Here is a 20,192-nt window from a genome sequence, read left to right as displayed (position 1 = left end):
TTACTCCTTGTGACATCCTCAACGCATTAGTTTTCCCATCCACGGGCCACAGTACATTACGGATTAATCCGGCTCAGCAACTCAAAAACACACAGATTGTCAGTCTCARCAATCAGCCCGAAGAATTTTGAGGACGGCTGTTATTTACCGAGAGTGAGAAAGAGACCCAGCAGAACGCTTAAACTCTAAATAAACAAGGTGGAAACTTCACTTCCCGGGAAGTCCTAAGTGGGAAATAGATGTTCCCGAGCGCGGTTTGATTGCGATCCCGCTGAGCCGCGCCTAAAGCACGAGACGGGAAAGCCTAAGTGAGGAAGCAGGGGGCCTTTCTCAYATGGATTCGCTCTCATTCCAGCCACTTTTAGCTCTGGTTTAAGCTTAGCTCATTAAGAATGATGCCTTAAACAGGGCTCACCTGAAACACAGGCCGGATAAAGTTAAGAGAATAAAAGAAGGTAAATTTAATCCGGGCCTACGGACGATTTCAGGGCAAGCAAAGCCTCCTCATAAGGCTGCACCCAAAATGGACACTGAGTCACGAGATCTTCACCTTTTATAAGTTCTGTCTTATGAACATATCAAGCCCCAATTCTCCAATTACACCTTCAGGTGATGATATCAATTYCMCCAAGCTTGCTCCSCCCAATTCTCTRTTGTTTCCATATTTTGGGCCCCTGAGCAGTGAGGTGTCCTTGGATTTTAGGCCCAGAGAGGAATTATTTTATCTAAAGATGGGAGAGCAGCAGCTCAGCACTTTACACTAGAGAACTACAACAATGCATGAAAATAGAGAAGCTAAAACTCCTAAGGCATCAAGAAGAATGCAGAAACCAGTCACAAACTGATCCAGCGTGGCCTCTGCTCCAGCCTGGCCTGTGACAGGGACCTTGTGGCACYACAGAGGCTCTGAAGAGACCTGGCAGGATTTTATAGCACAGAGCAGAGAGTAATTGCAAAATGAGCTCTTTTCCTTTCTCCTGTGCTCCTTCCACCGGAGATTCCACACCTGGCAACACGAAAGGAGACATTTCACCTGCGCAGCGAGCAGCTCGTGCTAAAGTGCAGCGAGCAAGACAGGCAGCATAAATCTTGATTTAACAAGAGCAGGGCTGTGTGGGTCCTAAATTAACCCTCGGTTCAAGCTAGAGCCAGCCTAAGAAAGAATCATGGAGAGAAGCTTCCCGTTAGAGCAGCGAGGAGACTCCAGCCAAGCTCCATATACTTGGAAATTCAGGAATTTGCYTCCATCCTATCCTGCCACTGAGAAATGGAACAAAGAGGGTGACCTGGGGGTCCTGACAAGTGCCACATGGAGGATGGTGTTTTAGCACTTCACCTCACTTAAATCTGCATGTGGTTTCTGCTCACCCTGGTGCTGGAAAAAAACACTCACCAGCAAGCAGCTGCTATTCACTGGAGGGTTTGCAATCAAGCTCTAAATTTAGCAAGGTGCCATAACAGAGAGGGCTCCCACACTGCTGTTAACACCAGGARCCAGAGTTTAGTGATGTGAATGGGCTGATAATAGCTTCTGTCCTCGCACTTTGTGGTTAGATGATGCCAGCTGCTGAATGCCTTCCTGCAGCTTTTCTGATATTCCATTATAACCAGCCAAATGCTGGGCTGAAATAAAACCTTTGCAGAGTTCTGATAAAAAATTGTGTGTACCCCAAGACCARCTCTTGCTGATCTTTGAACTCAGTTGTTATCTTGAAGAAAACCCTTTTCTGAATTTTGGTATGAACCTAATTAGTGAGTTAATTCCCTGATAATCTGTTCKCTTCTTTGTGCCTGTTTCATGATTAATTTAGTTCCAGTGAATTTCCTTTACTGACTGCAGAGCAGAAACAAATTTCCTGTCTTATTAATTTCCACTTTTGACCCACCATCAGGGACTAAACAAGGGCGTCTGTCCCTGTGTCTTAATTTTCTTAATCAGGTAAGTTCTARAAAACTTACAGGTGCAAACAAGGGAAATTTTCCAGCACACTTTTGCTGCTAGAGAAGATGGAAGTAGGCTGGACACTCAGAAGGTGTAAAAGCTGTGAAGTAGTTGAAAACCCTGCCTGATTACTTCAGCCACAGATCAAGCTGAGAGGACAGTCCTGCAAGGCTGCAGAGTGCACAGGAACATCACTAAGTGACAAAAAAAAGAAAGAGCAAACTCAAACTAAACAACAAAAAAACCCAAACCAAAACAAAATAATCAAAAAGCACATCAGAACCTACAGGGATGGAAAGGTCACCTTGCTGGGATCACAGCCCTACCTTCACAGCTCTCATACACCCTTTGGGGAAACTCTTTAAAAAAAAAAAAATGTAGCAAAACCAATCCTCCCTCCCTCAAAATTAAAACAAAATGTACTGGGGCTTTCTGTGTACCATCCATGGTAGAACAGTGCTGCCAGCAATCAGCATCACAAGCCTTCCTCCTGATGCCACAGGGTGTCAAGGACATTTTTAATGACAGATCAAGGGCCCTGCTGTGTGTGAGGTGTTTGAGCTGTGCTAACAGCACACAAATCCAGCGTCCCACRAGAGAGGCAGGAGAGCATCACAAGGCAGGAGAGATCTCTGTGCAAACAGGAGGGCTGCTTTCATGGCTGCTCCTGTCATACCTGCAGGGCATCAGCTCTGAAGTTTCACTGAACATCTTTCTCTCGCTTCTTTCCCAGTAGCTGGTTGCTGTTAGAGTCAGGATGGAAATGCCAGAAATGAGACATGAGGAAAAATCCACTGAAAAGGGCCAAGACTTYCATTGATCCCATCCATTATCCCTTGCAGATAAACTCCAGTCCCTATGCCAGAGTATTCCATTTATGATAAAAAGTCAGGAATTAGTAGATGKTGCATTGCAGAAAGGCCTTACAGACACCTGACAGTGGTGAGGGCAAACTCCTGATGGRCCATGGCCTCCAGAGGGACCTGGGCTGGCAAAGGGAGCAAGGATCAAAAGTTAGGGAAGGACGTGGGGTACACTGCTCCCCACTTCACTGGATCAGCAGATGCTGGGTCACACATGACTCGATTTCCTAAACAGACTGGGATTCAGCCAGCTACATTGCAGGCTTAGCCTTCAGGCCTCGCTCTCCAGGGACCTTCTCTGCTCCAAGATAAGTCTTTGATCATGAACAGCACATTTGCACAATAAGAGTYTGGATATGATTTTAAAACGTGAGGGAGAAAAGTGAACAAAAGCCATGCTTCTGCATTTCGTGTCTCCAATCTGTTTCTCCTTGAAAGGGGCAAAGACACCTCAGAGACATTGTCAAAGTGCCTAAACCAATTTTTCAGCTTAATCCATTATTTATATTTCCACTCGGCCCTTTTTTTAAAATCCTGAGTTCCTGAAATTAGGTTCTGTAATATTGAGAATCACTCCCATGAGCTGAGGGGCAAGGCAGAGAGAAGCCTTGAGTCTTGTCCTGCCCTTCTTCCCCTTCCAAATCCACTTCTGACACGGACTCTCCATCATCTTCTCTCTGTTCTCTCACACAAAATATCAGCACCACATCCTCATCAACTTCTTTCTCTCTTTTCTACTCAGTCCTTTCTGGGATATTTGGGTAAGAATAAGCACTGTTTTCAGGCCAGACACATTAACACTGAAATCTAAAAGGTCTAAAAAAAGACTCCGCTTTTTATGGGCATGCACATGAGAGATTCTGGTGTCCTTCACCAGCCCCATTTGTGGCCAGTAATCCTCCAGGAAAACTGCTTAAATGGAAAAGGGTTTCTCCAATACAGTTCATCAAAAAAAAGCGATTAATCCAGGAAAATACCAYCCGTCTTGAAAATAATAAACCTCAGTGGCAAGGCAATGAACAACACTAAAAATATTACAGAACTGTTACTTTAAAAAATGCTACATTTTGCCTAGGAAATCCATTCTGAATTCTTGCTTTCCCATATCTTAAATGTACCACATAAATAAGCAGGGTACAAAGTAGGTGATAAAAGTAGTTAGAGGCATAAGAAGATTTAAAAAAATWATCCTCTTTCATGACTAGATGCATGAGAAGGGAGGTGATAGCTGTTTACAAAATGCCTGGCAATTTGGGCACTCCCAATTATTCTCTGTTACAGCAGAAGACAAAGGTGCATTTGCAAAGGTGAAAGAGCAGCGGATGAAAGGAAATATTTTCTTTCCTCACAACATGCAGCTAATGTATAAAACTCTCAAGATAGCAGGGTGCAGCGAGGAGCAATGCAAGATTCAAAAAGCATTAGGCACTTATACAGAAGATGAGAGCACTGGAACATTTCATCAGATGGAATTATTGTTATTCTAATTATTCAGAAAGGCTATGAGTCCTCGTGTTCCCAGGTATAAATAAATCACTGTCTGAATATAGAAAATCATTCCCCCAGAAGACAGGGGCATTCTGTAGTTGTCCACTAGGGCAAGTTGTTACATCCCTCTTCGAAATCTCCAACTCTGAGCACTGTCAGGAGGGACACTTGACTGTATTAAAGTACTACAGTGGATCCTCTCTTGTGATTCACCTTTTCACAGATGGAAAACACAAGTTGTGCACTAGAAACAAAAAAAAATAAGTATTAATTCCAGGAAAAGCCTGGCAAGATAAATCCGGGTAGCAACACTTTACCCAAATTCTTGGCTGCCCCCTGCAGTTCAATGGAAGATGAGACACTGCTTTATTATTTGAGATGGGTGTTTGCTTTCTCTTTGAATTGCACAGGACTTTAATCTTTTAATGAGATGCTGGTGCTTTTTGGAGGATGCTATAAAATGGCACCTTCAGAAAAAAAATTCTCAAGTACAGAGTGTGATGTAAAAACTTGTTGGGTAGACTAGACAGAAAAAAATAGATTAGACACAGAAATAGAGAACAGATGCTTTCTATTCTTCCCCTCATTCCAAATTTCTGATCATACTGGCCTGATAGCAGAATCTTGTTCTGGMATTCAACTGCTTTTATTGCTTACTCTCCCCTACAAGTCCAAATCCTCAAACTCATGTTTAAATACGGATTTAAGATAGTAAGTCACAGCTAATGCTTAAGAGAAAGCCATTATAGATCAAATGGTGAATAATRCACCACAGATAAAGCTGCTGATTAAATATTTTTAAATGGCCCAGATATATTTGAAAATCTACCCAAAAAGCGTGCTACTGTTACTTTAAAAATGAAATCTGGCCTTACAGAAATTTATATTTTCCTCCACTTAGAAACATATTTAAACAGGAACAAAYAGAAATACAAATGGCTGTGTATTAATTTCATCTGCACCTTCCCCCTCACATCCTTCTACTTTCAACTCGTTTAATTCTCACGAGTCTTTTTTACCAACATTGTGTTAAACATGCACATCCCAATAACCCCATATGGTTTCTGTGAGAATACAATGAATTATCAGGGGCTGCAGGGATTGGCTTTCCCGTTTGTACCTCTGTGCACGAGCACTCATCCTCTCTGGTGCACGTGTGTGCCGGGCCCTGGAACGACAACCTGCCCRTATTTATCTCCAGTCTCACACAATGCCTCTGCCTGTCTCTGTGTGCAGTGTCTGGTGAGGCAGCAAGAGGCAGGGTCTGTGAGTGAGTCACAGCCACAACGCTCTCAACAGCCAGAGCCTCTGACAGAATATACAATACAGCTGAGATGCCAGTGGAGGTGGCTTTGGAGTGCTTTAAAATGCTGTTCAAGTGCCAACTTTCACCTGCAAATATGACACTTTGCTCGCCCACCCGCTTTCCTTCCAGGCTATACGTTCCTTTTACTGCAACTTGACAGCTTTAATTATGAATTTCTCTGCCTTCTCTATCCCCTTAACCATTTAGTCTCTTATTTGTCTCGCTAAGTTTTTGATATGCTCCTAGATAGCAGCTGCACACTGTCACCACAGTAGAGGAGACTTGCTCAGACTCTCATTTGCAGGCTGGGCACCAGACCAAAAGGACTTGCAGCACAGCATTTGCCTCGAAAGCAGAAATCTCTGCTCTTATTTTCTCTTTGCAGAGAAAGGAGGCAGCGATAGGGACACAATGAGACTATGAGCGTTGTTAAATCAAGTCCATGTGGGACTCCTTAGCTCTTATTGATTGAATAATTTATACAGGTACAAACTTCTKTGAAAAACTGGTTCCCACTGGTAACTTTACAGGGATTTCAGCTCCTTCTAGCCCTGTATTTCACCCATGACAGGAAACCTGCTTCAGACAGCAGCAATGTGTGCACAACTACTCCCAGAACCACATTCTGCTCTGAAGGACTGGAGCCTGTGATGCTGCTGGTGGGTGGGGAGATGCTCAGCTCTGTAGAGGCTCACAGACCACTGGCATTYATTCTGGTTTGCCTCTTATTTTCTTATTTTCACCTGCATGACTGTTCCTCCAGAAGCTCTTGTGGGAGCTGTGGGCAGATTAATTAGAGGCCAACTGAAGTGACAATTGCAATGAAGAGGGGAAAAATACACAACTTCCCAAAAAAAATGCTTACTTCTAAAGGGTTAGAAGCACATTTCATCTAATTACTCCTTCCATTGCTTGGCCTGCCTGAAAGAAACTACTGTAGCATGTACTGGTATCACAGATCTGACTGTTCTCTGCTTTTCACAAGTCTCGAGTTATTTTGGGACTCTGGGAATACCATTTGGAAAAGCTCCAYGAGGAAACACTAAATAACCAAGATCCTCGAAACAACCTCAGCRTTTATTTATGGTTCCCACCCAAAGACACAAGGACTCCCACCGCAGTTGTGCCTTGTGCATCCATATCCTCTGAACAAGGTCAAACAAAGGAAACAGAGCTGGAAACAAAGGACTGGGATCACCAACAGAGTTGCACTGACAAAGTTTTCTCCTTCTGCTCTTATGCCAGAGCCTTAAATCTAATGCAACTGGTGTTCAGCTACTGCTGYAGTAGAGATATAGATGATATAAGGCCATATATAGCTGCCTCTTCAACACCAGACCTGTGACATGTTCAATATGGAATCCCACCTCTGCCTGCATTCAAAATGATCAGCAGTCTAAGCAGACTGATTGTCCCATTATCCTTTGCATCCTCTTAGGAAAAAAAAAAAAAAAATCTGTTCTATGTTGGTGTCAGCAGTGTCYTGGTCTGTATTAAAGGGCACCTCAGAGAAAAGAGTGCATCCCTCACAATGCCTTTCTTTGGGGAACATTCCATAAATGGGAACTGCTGAACCCCTGGTAGCCCTCAGGTTTATTTTTCTATCCCAGCATGAGAAAGATCCCAGTGGCTTTCGTATTTCAAGGTAGACCTTAAGGGAGAAAGAGTGCAGCACAGAAATACAGATGCTCCTAATCAATACCAAAATGTCTGATGCCAGACAGCACCACAGCAAAATGCCTCACAGAAAGGGCACTGCAGAGCCCATTTGTTCTGCTGGATATACACAAGTTCACTATCTGTAGTCCAGTCAGATCTGTGTGAGTCTGGTAATTTGAATAACCTCAGACAGATACGACAGCAAGCAGCGCTTCTGTGCATGTTTGAAGTTCCTTCTGTGATCTCTTTCGCTTCCCATTTGCTCTTTTCCTCTCCCTCATTTCTGCATCTATTTAAATTGTTATTATTAGGTGAAAAAGGATAAATTAATTACCTCTGAAATGAGCATGAATACTAACACCCAGCCTGGCATAGCTGGAGCTGGCATTTGATAACAGTCAACAGAAGCTGAGCAGCTCGCGAGACATTTCAGAATAATAATAAAAATCGATAGGAGGAAAATAGGGACAGCTCTAGAAAGTGTTAATGAAAAGTTGCTGAATTCCAGCGGCTCACCTGTGAACAGCTACATGAAAGCCTTCTGAATACCAAATATATTCATTATAGGCTGCATTGCTTGGCTGAGCCTCCAAAGAATTTTCCGGGCTTGTACTCTCACAATAACAAAGGAGAGGTGCAGAAGAGAGCAGGATAAGAAGGATGAAGGGGTGGACAGAAGAAAGTTGACATTTTTGTTTTGAAAACAAGATTATTGAGGCATATAAAAACAATAAAATCTAAAATCTGTAATAGATCCAGACTTGAAATCTGATGKTTTTTTTCCTCTCAATAGGAGAGGCAGCAATTCTTTAGATCAGACCCTGGGGGGCCAAGAAGGTGCCACTCTTTAGCAACATCAGTGTGAAAGATCTCTGGAGAGTGTTATAAAACAGTCAGGAGTTAAAGCATTTCCTGAACTGATCCTAAATGGTTACAGCAACRTGAGACTGCTCTGGAGCCAAACCCAGCCCCAGCCACTCTCACACCTGTCACACTGAGTTAATGTTAGGCTGTGCTCTCACGAGTGGTTTATGAAATGCATTATAGAAACCCCTTTTGCCCCTGTTCTGCACCAAAGTGATAAAGTGGTTTGGTTTACTTAGGTAAATGCATTCCCACAGCACTTCTCTCTCCAGTGTTCAAATGAGAAATACCTCATCCAGAGATGCTCATATAGCAGTAGAAATTTCAAATTCCTTTACCAGCAATAAAATTTGTGACTAAGCAGAAAAATAGAATCAATAAACACCCTCCTCTTCTGAAAGCTGCCAAAAGGTATTTAATGTCTACAGATGATCAAGGCTAAAAATGCACCAAATCTTACAGAAAAAAAATGTAACTCAAGTCAAATAAAAACCTGAATCAAAAATCTGGTCAAATAATTCCTGCTGTGGTTAGATTCTCCAAAYGATGAAAGAGCACTTTCATCTTCAGCCATATGTCAGAGGGCTCCCCAGAGTCCAGCTGTCCAATCTGCCTCAGGACTGGATGCTGTAACTGCTCCTGCACCCAAACTGAGAGGGGATGGGGTGCTGTGCAGGGTGAGCTCCTGTCTCTCACTTAATCCCTTGAGCTGCAGTTTGTTTCAGTCTGCACAATCAAAACAATATAACACTGACACCTTCCTTCCCCTGCAAGAATAGGGAGGCCCAGCCCACCAGGCAGGGGAAATGTTTTCCATCACTTCACTGTGGTGTGACACCACATTTCTGCCATTCAAAGGTGCACTGAAGATGCCCCAAATGAAGCGAGCATGCTCTGCTCTATATGCATTATTTTGTTGTGTGAAATTTTCCCTTTTTTTTTTTGTTTGCTTCCCTTCCGCAAAATCATTTTGATTTGATCTGAATCACCTTTTGACCACACAGTTTAAATGATGAGTGAAATTGCTTGCACAGCCATAATCAGGAGAAGGTGCATTGTAGGGAACAGATGGGAAATCCARCAGCTCAATACCATCCAGGATCATGGTGGTCCATCAATGTGGAACAGAAGAACAGCAAACACAGCTCCAAATGATCTGCAAATCCCTCCTGTCGATTACTGCCTTTGCCATGCACACACTGACCAATCTAACTCGGCTCACTGCATGGAAGATGAAGAGATTGCATCTGGACAAAGAAACCAGCAATGATTAAACCTTCTGCTTTTGATTAATAGCAGAGCGAGACATATTTACCATCTGGGGTGGAAAAAGACTTGGCTCTGCTCAAGARAGGTAAGAAATGATGAAGAAACACAGGAGATAAATAACGTCTGAGTCAGCAGAATATGACTTCTCAAAAGCCTGTCTTAACACAGGAGATGTCTCATGAACAAATGGCCACAATTGCTGCAGACTATGCAAAATGTTTCCTAGCACAACCTGGAGGGCAGGAAAAAAATAAAAAAAGAAAACTAAGGAACGTGCCTCAGTTTAAACCACAAGGAAGAAGGGGAGGATACAGTAGAAGGAAAGGATTGCTCTTGCTTTCTCTCTCTTAAACCTGCTTTATGTGAACAGTCACTTCCCATCCTCCTTGTGGCCATGACAAATGTGAAGCTACCTGGACAGCAATGACTTAAAACTTAATTATTTTTATAGCAAATGAGGCATGAAAACTATTGTCAAAAAAACATGATGTCCAATGTACAAGCTGCATTTCACTTTCCCAGCAGAAAGCTTCTGAAYGCCAGAATTAACTGTAAGGCACAGAGGGATGCTGGAAATATAAATCAGTAATTCTTCTGAGGGCATGGCCATAGTGTCTTATGAGGCCRAGTTTGAGAGAGAGCAGAATAAATTGCTTTTATGAGCACCTAACACGTGGCTTTGTTTGTTGAAAGTGGCTGCAAAGCCCAGAAAATTCTCCACATATGTGGCCTTTGACCTTTGCAGAGTGGCCCATAAGATCAACTGGATTCAGGTGGAAAAAGGGCTGTTCAATGCAGAAAAATGCCCAAATATCATTAATGAAAAGAAAAGCCACAAMAGCCAATCCCTGCAGAAGTCTTGTGTAACATGAGGGTGGCAGTGCCTGAGTAAACCTGTGAGTCCATATCATGTGTGCCAGAAGCACAGGTTGCTAATTAAAACACCAACTAATGCCTGGAACAATTTAGACTTTCTTCCTCACCATCACCCACTGCAGCTCTAATGCACCTTCTGTGCTGCATTTTGTGCTTTCTGCAGCTTTTGGCGTGTTCCTGAGACAGCTGCCACATTTGAAAACAGAGACACAGAGCTCTTAGGCCACTTCATGACATCCTTGGACATGGTGAGTTCAGGGGGGATGCTCACTGTCCCCTCAGCCATACAGCCCCACTGGTGGRAGTTCAGCCCCTCCTGCTTATTCTCAGAGGTAGCACTGCCTCTTCTGTGAATTTATTCCAAGTTTTGCCCCACTCATGCCTGTGAATGATTCCTTTTGCAGCTGGCAATTCAGGGGAATGAGAGACTAAAGTGAGGACAGGAAAGAATTCCTGCCTGTGCACCAAACCATGTTTAGTGAGGTCTGCTAAAGGCTTCTTTCACCTTTCTTTGGTCACTGGAGACAGCATTCTGAGCACAATGGACTCGCTGCAGTGTGAGAAATCCCCCACTCTCACAGGATGCCTCCATTAGAGCAGGCACTTCCTGACAGCTCCAATTTACTGACCACTGCCTCTGACAGAGCTCTGTAAAGTACACAGCAAATAGTTTATCCTGGGGAAGCAGGCAGGGTCCAGCCCTGCTCCGTCATCTCCTCACAGCGGTGGTGAGAGAACAAGGCTGCAGCACACCCAGAGCACAGAGAGCCCAAAGAGGAAAATTAAAGGACACCACCAGTTATGAACCTTGACAGGTGAAAATGTTTGCTRTCGGAGGCTGAGATGCCAAGTCCATGCCACGCACAGCAGCCACCAGGGTAAAGAGAGACAAATGCAGGACACGAACTGCAGGGATTTCACAAGAGAAGAGATCTCTGGCTCGGCAGCTTTTGATCTCTGTACCTTTGCAATGAGACATTTCATCTGGGAGTCAGCTTTATCCAGTGCTGGATTAACTTCTTGTTCCACAGCTTGACCTGTCACCCAGAGCATTACAGAGATGGGCACTCAGAAACCCTTCTACAGAAAACACATTAGGCTGAGCTAGCTGCATTTAACATAGGCACAGGGCAATACATCACACTGCTCACAGCTTAATTTAGCTTGATTTCCACAAAACAACACTGTAACAGCTAAGAAAAGCTGGTGTTTTCATCCARGCTGAACAATACTAGTCTTTTCTTTTGATATTGGTGAGTACTGCTATGGAAGGACTCGCCCATATTTGTGTCTTTTTCTAGACAMGCCAGCAGGACAGTTTTTGGGACACGTTTTCCTTTGCCAGAAAACATTAGCCACAGTAAAAGCTACTGCCTCCCACTTAAATATCTGTCATGAATATCATTTCCTGGGACCAGGACACTGCAGATTTCTGGAACAGGGATAGCCTGTAAGCTGTTGGAAAGACACTGCTGTTCGTTATTTAAAGCATTTCAGAAAAACAATTCACCAGCTAACCACCCAGAACTTCTCTTGTGTTGCACCTGAAGGATMCCCAAGCCTGACTTTACTTTGGCAAAGATACACAGAAATGTGGGTATTTGCATTCACACCTACTCACACTTTCTGAAGCAAAGTATAGAAAGCAGGCGAGGATTCTGTGCATTTTTCTGGTAACTGCAGAGGAAAACAGAGCTAATTTTAAACTACAAACACTTCACTCTCCTTAAACCCAAAAAAGTGGYCTAGTCTAGGAAGCAGCAGAGTATAATTTCCATTTATCTAATGATATACCAGCAGTAAAGCTGAAAGGCTGTGGTGCTACCTCACAAAACTAGATCAGACTCAATATTTACAGATTAATATTAGACTGAGTGGCACCCCTCAGCTTCCTCCAGAGAAATGTTTTGATAAAGAATAATTTTTATTTTTTCAAAACCTGTGAGTAGAGAGAGTGATATAGAAATAGCTGCCCTCCTGTCTGTATCAGTGAGCTCTCTGTATTCTGCATTCTTCCTCCAATATTCCCACTAAAACCAAACCATGGAATTCTCTTGGCCCAGAGAAACCCAGGAGCGGAGTAATAATTTTCTGAATCAGAATCAATATGCTGCACAATTATTTTCCATGGATTAYTTATTTTTARAARGAATATGCTAGCAAACACCTTGGTCCCTGCCTCTCCCTTCACCCAGCCTTTTGCAACCTCCTGCAATGTGACACCTCTGGGTGGGATTATCAATTATCTGCTTTCCTGCTCTGAAAATGGTAACAAATTGCATCCAAGACAGCAAAATGTCACAAACCWGCAATTATACCCAGTGAAGTGAAAATTAACAACTAACCATCAGTTTCCTTTTAGCAATGACACGGAGGTGCTCACTTGTGCTGGGCAAACTTGAAGAAGGGTAGAAGACACATGGTAATTTTACAAAATAAGAGAACTTYTATTTTTTGTTAACTTCTTTGAAACTATTAGAAATTAGAGAGCTTCCTTCCATACTGGTCAACTGCCACACAATATCGSATAAATAGAATGAATTCCCATTAAGATAAAGTCAACTAAAGGAAAAAGTAACAGAAGGCTACAGAGAACAGAGCAAATGCTCACTGAGTTACTGTGACCAGATGGCTTTTTGTCAGTGTCTGAGGGAAGTCAGGGTTTGATGTTTTTCTTCCCATATATTATTTTCACGCAAAGGCCCTTCTAGCTCCAGTTCAAAAGTGAGAATTTGATTTATATCCCAGAACCATCCACCCAGCCATGCTCCAGCAGCTCTCTCTAATGGCATATCAATGATTTTTTCAGCTGGCTGTCCACAGCATGGATGGTGTTTAGCACACACCTTAATTGCTCCATTTATACTTTCACACTAAAAGTGAGCACAGCTAATCCGAAGGAATKCCTCTACATTTTATCCCTCCTTTTAAACCATCCCTCATAAACATTTAAAACTGTGAACAAGCTTGCAAGAATGAGTTTTGGCATGAGGAACAGGTGGTGCTAATGTTGGGTAAATGTTCCTGCAGGGGAGAGACTGGAAGTCTGCTATAAATTACAGGGGTACTTCTGCAACTGAAAAACTTGATGTTCATTGATGAAGCTGAGAGAGCTCTTTGATGGCAAAGCCATCGGGGAGCTTCAAATCTTGTCACATCACTAAGGYTTCTTTCTCCATTTGTCTTGGAAAAACATTCTTGCAAACATATGTGATGCACAGAGCACTAACAAGCAATGGTGGCCTAGAGAAATCAGAGTATTTTTGCTTCATTGCAAATTCAAGCTGAATAATCTCATGATCAGACACTTTTCCAGCTCAAATTCTTCTTGTATTAATAATGGGGTAAACCCACTTAAATGCCACCCACTGAACACAGGAAGCAAGTCAATTAATTTTACAATTTGGAAAAAGTATGTACTAAATAAACAGTGGGATCAAAACTTCTTCCTGTGCATCGAAAAATCATAAATCTATGCTCTAAATAACTAAAGGACTTCATTCAGTGAGGAAAAGAAGAATTTATAGGAATATACTTGCAGAATGTGGCCCACAGTTTCTAAAACACACAATCAAGGTCTTTTTCCAATCTGTAAAACTTGTTCCCTACCCTGCAGCACTTAGACAAAATCTTCCTTATAAGACACCCTCTCCATGGAGGATCTGAGCAGGACACAACCCCATGTGACACTCAGTGAGCAGGAAAATAATTCCTTCTAATGCACTTTTCTGAGGCAGCGCCATCCCCATGTTCCAGGATGCAGTTTGGATAGGAAAATGGAAAATACAAACCAGGTCCCTCTCTTTAACCTGTTTTCTCTGCATGGATAGCAGCAGGCCTTGGACCCACTGCTTCAATAGTTTCTTTGGGAGTCAGTTACAACTCAATTCCAAACCTCAGCCATAAGGACAGCCCATTTCTGCAGATTTAAACCCAAAAYATACCCCCACCGATTCAATTCCCCCAGGAAAGCCCTCTGGATACGACAGTCACTGACCTTTGTGCCCGGTCTGTTATCTCCTCCTCCAGATCCAGCAGGAGAGCTGCCTGAGCCATCAGCTCCTTGCTGCAGGGCAGGGATTTGAGGTGCAGGATCARCAACCCAAGGCAAAACTTGCTCCCCATCTCCTCCAGCTCCTGTGTTCCCAGCTGCAGACCCTGGTGGAGAGAGGCACAAGGTTTCATGATTCCTCMATGTGGAAGTTTCCCCCCACAGAATCACTTGTAAATTAATTCATRACACATGGTCTACAGAAGCTATTCCAAAATAGCCTCTGTTTTACAGCAGGGGAATCARAGGAAAATAGTTTAAATGTCTCAACTAAATTTTCAAAAGTCAAGAATTAAGAACTAGACTTGGACCCCAGGAGAATCTGACTGTAAATCCACTTTTACAAATCATTAGGATCCAGTTTTGCTTTTTCTCTGTAGAGGAGTCGTCTCTCTAAGCAATKGGAGAAAAAAATAGGTCAGTGATTATAAACATTAGGCAGTGGCAAGGATGKAAAAAGGAACTGGACAAGGGGACAAAAGGGAGGAAAAGATCTTTAACAAGTTATGAATTGTTTCTTAAGAAAATCAATTGCAAAGTAATTGCAAAATAACAAACACCTCTAAGGAATTTCTCAGTCTGTTAAAAGCTGGTGGCACAAGCAGGGTTTGGATTATCAACTTCATCTCTCAAGAGAGGAATTCTCCAAGCTGTGGATCCTTGCTGATTGTGAATAATCTGTGTTTGGTTTTACACCACTGCAAGTCAGTGTAATCGATGGCAGCTTCATGCATCTGATGAGAGAGAGGAGGGCAGGAGGCAGAGAAAGCTGAGACATCAAAAAGAAATGAAAACTGCAAAATCCCTCGTTTTTGGCACTTGGTGACCTCATCACGTGTACCCCTTAATGCATCTCACGTCAGGGGCTGGGCCAGCTGCTGCCTCTGCCAATAACAGCCCTGTGTGTTTCTGCAGCACRAAATATCTCTGCAGCCAGGCTTTTGTGAGAGTTCCAGCTCCATCCCTGGGCTGTTTCCTTAGCAACTCTCAGGAGTCCAGAATAAACCCTGGCCTTGAGCACGGGGTGAGCTCCATCCACACCAGCACAGCCTGCATGGCACTCTGCCTGACATTTGATTGAGCATCTCATGGGTAATGAAGCCACACGTGTTCAGTAATCCATGACAGGGGACAGAGCTCTGGTCTTAATGTTGATTTTAATTCCTTCTCTACTTAAAGTTATATTTATAAAATGTTCCAGGATCCTCCAGCGTGAGCACCTCCGTATAGCTGGAAGATTATTTCTGAGCTAAAGCCACAGGTGGATAGAAGAAAAGAGATATTTCACACATAAACTTCTGCAGTTCTCCTGAGGAGTTCTTTTTATCCATTTTTGTTAGAGGACAGAAACTATTTGCTTCTGTAGTTCAATTAACTACTTCAATGATGCACCACCATCACTTCTTCTCTAGCAGGTCCAGCATACGCAAATATCATCTGGCATAAAATACCCTCTCTGATCACACATACATTTTGCTATGGACTTGATATTGTAATTCAGTTTCTTTTCTGAGGCCCTATGAGCAAAGCATGAATCCACAGTTATAAAGAACATAATCCAGAGCTCACACAGAAATACTGAGTGGCTGGACAAGGCAGGACCTGCTCAGAAGAGCATACAGAAAATCTGAGAAAACAGCATCACTACTAGATAGGGTCTAGGGCCCCAGAAAAACTGACTTTTGCTCCCTGGACAGCCTCTTAGATGCCTTTATCACAGTGGGCAAATGTCTCACATCATTTCTTCTCTCCTCCTATTCACCTCTACTGCAAGGCTTTGCCAAGCAAGATATGGGTGTAAAAAGTGTAGCAGTAATTAATAATAAGAAGAAAACAGAGGGAGAAGTTTATGAGAACTGAAGGTCATTAACACAGAACAATGAGAATTCTCAGCAGCTCTGCATCAGTTCCTAAATGTTTTATTATTTTCCTTTAAAAGACTTAAGGTATTTTAGTGAGGCAGAGTTACAACCAGCAGGCAGAAGCGGTGACATTTCAGAGAAAAAAGATGTCATTTCCACAGCAAGAGAGTTATTTTCTCAGGGGCAAAAAATACAAAGAACATCTCAAGGCTTTCCCTGGGGTGCATCTCAGGGTCTTGCTTCCAAGATTAAGGCAACATACTAAACAAGGAGCTATCAAGGAGATGTGAACAGTGCCTGAGCTGAAACTCAGCCTCTGGCTCTATGGCTCCCCAGAGCTTTATTYGGGATATGAAGAGGCCTTAAGAAACCATGAGCAAAGAAATAATAATAATATTAAAACTATAACACACCTCAGAAGCCTAAGACAGTAACTGCTCATGCAYTGAAGTCAGCTGCTGCACGATGGGMCCCTATTGCTTTGACACCAGACAGCTCAGGAGTAACAGCTAGAAACTCAGCCAGAGGATCACCTGTTAACTCACCTCATTCCCTTCAAACACAGATATCTGTTTATTTTAATTCAGAMAATTCTCTCTCTCCTTCCTCCCTCCCCAGTTCTCAGCAGAGGGAGGAGCTGGAGGTGCAGAGCATACTACCATGAAACCAAAGCTGTGGACAGAGCTGACACGTTGAACCCATGTTCTTGATGGCACCTGCCAGCAGTGCCAGGACCTGGTGTGGTGGTTTAATAATCAGTGCCAATTGCATTACTGAAAGGGGAGCCTGACCTCCAGACACTTTCCTTGTATCCATGTAACTCAGCTAGCCACAAAAAAAAATAAAAATTATTGACCTTGTGCTTGCAACTCAGAGTTGTGCAAATATTCTGTAGGAAACACAAGAAAGAAGAAAAGRAGGGTAGAAGTGCTGCCTTTTGCTGTGGTTAAGAAGCTGGTAGGGAGCAGCCTGGCTGTTACCAAGTGACAGTGCACGGTCTGTTTGTCACAGCTGCACAGGAGGAAGGTGCCCTGCGTGCCAACACCTCCCCTGCAGTGTCCTGCCAGCCTGGATTCCCAGTGACCCCATCTTCCTCCCTGGCATGAGGTTTTACAGCTCTGTCCCCTCCTCTGGTCACGTCTGTGTGACAATGGAGCACRGTGCAAAGCCTCCCCTGCCAAAAGGATCCAGGTGAATTCTAAAGCAGAGAGCAGCACCCCTGCACCAGWGAGCTGCAGACAAGCTCGTCAGTCCTAATTAGCCCAGCCTCAGAAACATGCCAACTAAACCACCCCACTGTAATGATCAGCTTAAATCCTCACACAGCTTTTGCTCTCCATTACATCAAAGTAGCAGCCTGGGYCAGCATCAACTTGATGCACCACATTCCACTGCACAGTGCAAATTGGTCCCTTGGGCCCTGCCATGCAATAATCTGCTGCAGACATCATGTTAAGGGATAACAGGTTAATTGTTTCCTGGCTATTATAGAGAATAATGGGGCTGAACAACTTTTCTTAGTCCCTTTTCACATTTTCATACTRCAACAGACAGAATGGGAGGAGGTGATGCCTAGTAACAGTCCCAGTTTGAGATATATTTATTGCCCATTGTAATACGAAAAACAGGAATAAAAGACCTATCATTTGGCCACAACGCTGTCAATACCATTTTTCCTAAACAAAATTGATCAAATTGCACTGGAAAACCAGTTCATTCATGCTCAGCACTGGTGTATCAAATGAATATCCACAACTGAATGTTTCCAATATCTCTCAGCTTGCCCTCAAAATTCTTCCCAGGCTAAATGACGATGTAATGAAAAAACTTTGTTATTCATTACTCGTGTGCTTTAAATTCTCCAGGAGGCATAGGCAGCGAYAGTTTTGTAACACAGATATTGTTGAAGGAGGTGGAAAGACTCCAGGAGTTAAATTAAAGATTTCTCCACAAGGGTAATGAGAATTACAGTAAAATTAGAGCTGGAAGATACTAATAAATATGAGCAGAGAGAAAATTTCAGAGGGATCAATTGCTTCCTAAAAGGAATTTTTGACATTCAGCACRGCCACGTCAGCAGCCTCTCCTGCTTTAGGTCACTGTTCAGTCTTTGGGGCGAGAGCTTTTCCCTGCAAAGCCACTTCCAGTCAACACAAATACACACACAATTACAGAATATCCCCTGCATCTCAACAGCTTTACACATGCACAATGGCTATGCCCTAAGGCCGGGTATAAATAAATTGACAGTCTGGTTTCTCACTAATTCCATCAGTGAGCTCTCCCTCGGAATACTAATCAAAACCGTTTGGGAGCTCTAGAGGGCAAACTCAGGGAGCTGAATGAAACATTTGRTGCCTGGTGTCTGCAGCCTTAATTTCAGCTTGAGCCAGCCCTGAAGGTTACTGTACTTTCAACCCCTGAGGAGGAAAATGCACAGACACCTGCTGGGGAACTGGCTATTTGGACAACTAGGACAGCAGGGAATAACTCAGGTTTTCTCATGCCCCAGAGATCCCTAAGCAGCAGGTAAGGCATGCAAAAGCAGACAAAGTGGAGGGGATGGGAATCTGGGCCAAAACATTTCAAGAGGATTAAGCGAGTAGAAAAGGCTGAAGATGCAAGGAAAAAAAAAACAAAAAAAAACCAAAACCAAAACAGGCTAGCTGGAATTTCCAGAAAGAAAGATGAGAGGGACTGGAGTTAGAGACAGAAGATAAAAGGATGGGAGAGATAAAAGGATGAGAAAGAAGGAAGGGTTGTTGAGGTCAATGGATGCTGATACAGAGGAACGATAACAAGAAGAAAGCCAATGGCAACCTTGACCACCGTGGCACCCTTGGGGAGGTGTGCCTTGCTCTGAACATCTGTCCTCATTACATCTGGTGCCCTGTCCTCATTACATCTGCTGCTCTGGCCACGTGGTAAGGAGAAAAGCCTTGCTCACAAAACTTCTGCTGAGTTCAGCCGGCATTTTGGCTGAGCAAGCTTCAACTGCACAGAAGTAGTAATTGTTTCAACCATTCAAATGGGCTCTTCTACTCTTAAAGAGAAGTATATCCCAGGAACACTCTTCAAGATTTAGACTGAATGATAAGATGAAATACCTTCTCTCTCCARTCTGTTGGAGAGAGAGTCCTGCACAAACTGCTCATAGGAGACTTACAAAAAAAAACCAAATAAACAAAATCTTGCTGCTAATTCCTCAAGAAAAATAAAACAAAACCCAGTTATTTAGGTTATGAATTCTCCAGGTCTGTTATGGGGAAAGGTTTTTTTATTCTTTCTACTGACTAGCTAGGGTTAGGAGTAGGGTTAAGGTTAGGGTTAGGGTCAGGGTTGCAGGGGGACAGGGATGGACTTAACATCCCACCTCCTCAAAGACTGCACCCACATTCTGAGGAAGTATTTGGACAGGAAATAGCACAATACCCTTCTTCTATTTTTTTTTTTATTTTTATTTTTATGTTGGTCATAATTGTGATGAGTGGCGATGTCAGGAACAAAAAGAGAATGAGAAATGTTGGTATTTTCCACCTATGCAGACAAACCATGTAGAAACGTGCTACTCTTTTCAGAGTTCTTGCTTTCCAATAAAATTGAGCAGTACATCGGTTTTCTGTCTCATTCATTTCCTCGTGACATGCTGGGGACCTATTTTAGGCCCTGGATGAACCTGGACTAAGCTTATCCCTCTCTGCAGACATTGAGAAATCATTCACCTTGCCCCACCATGGCTTTTCAAACTGAACTGAACTGGCTGAGTGCAGGATGTGCCAGAGCAGAGCTGCACACTCRAGAGGAACCTGCACTGCTTGACAGTAACAGGATCAAGAATGCCCCAAATTGCTATCTGAGAGCTGCAGACAGTTTTGGGGAGGAGAAAGCTGCCTGTACCACCCAATGAAGATGTGACAGTACAGAGAGCAAACTCTTGACAGCAGGACTAACCAATGCCATAGGTAATGCCATTATTTTTAATTAAAAAACAACAACAACAAAAACAAACAAA

At 43.1% G+C, this 20,192-nt stretch overlaps 1 protein-coding gene across 1 annotated transcript in view; it reads right to left on the bottom strand.

The window, feature by feature from the left end:
* Nucleotides 1-20,192, bottom strand: part of AGBL1 (AGBL carboxypeptidase 1) — a 291,262-nt gene that overhangs the window by 67,930 nt on the left and 203,140 nt on the right. Inside the window, exon 22 of the mRNA XM_057365794.1 lies at nucleotides 14,261-14,425. Coding sequence (XP_057221777.1) covers nucleotides 14,261-14,425 — 165 coding nt within the window. The remainder of the gene's footprint in view (nucleotides 1-14,260; nucleotides 14,426-20,192) is intronic.

Source organism: Malurus melanocephalus, unplaced genomic scaffold (assembly GCF_030028575.1).
Source record: "Malurus melanocephalus ecotype Western Australia unplaced genomic scaffold, MMel_1.1 scaffold_58, whole genome shotgun sequence".
Taxonomy (NCBI): Eukaryota; Metazoa; Chordata; class Aves; order Passeriformes; family Maluridae; genus Malurus; species Malurus melanocephalus.
This window is presented reverse-complemented; position numbering and strand designations above follow the sequence as displayed.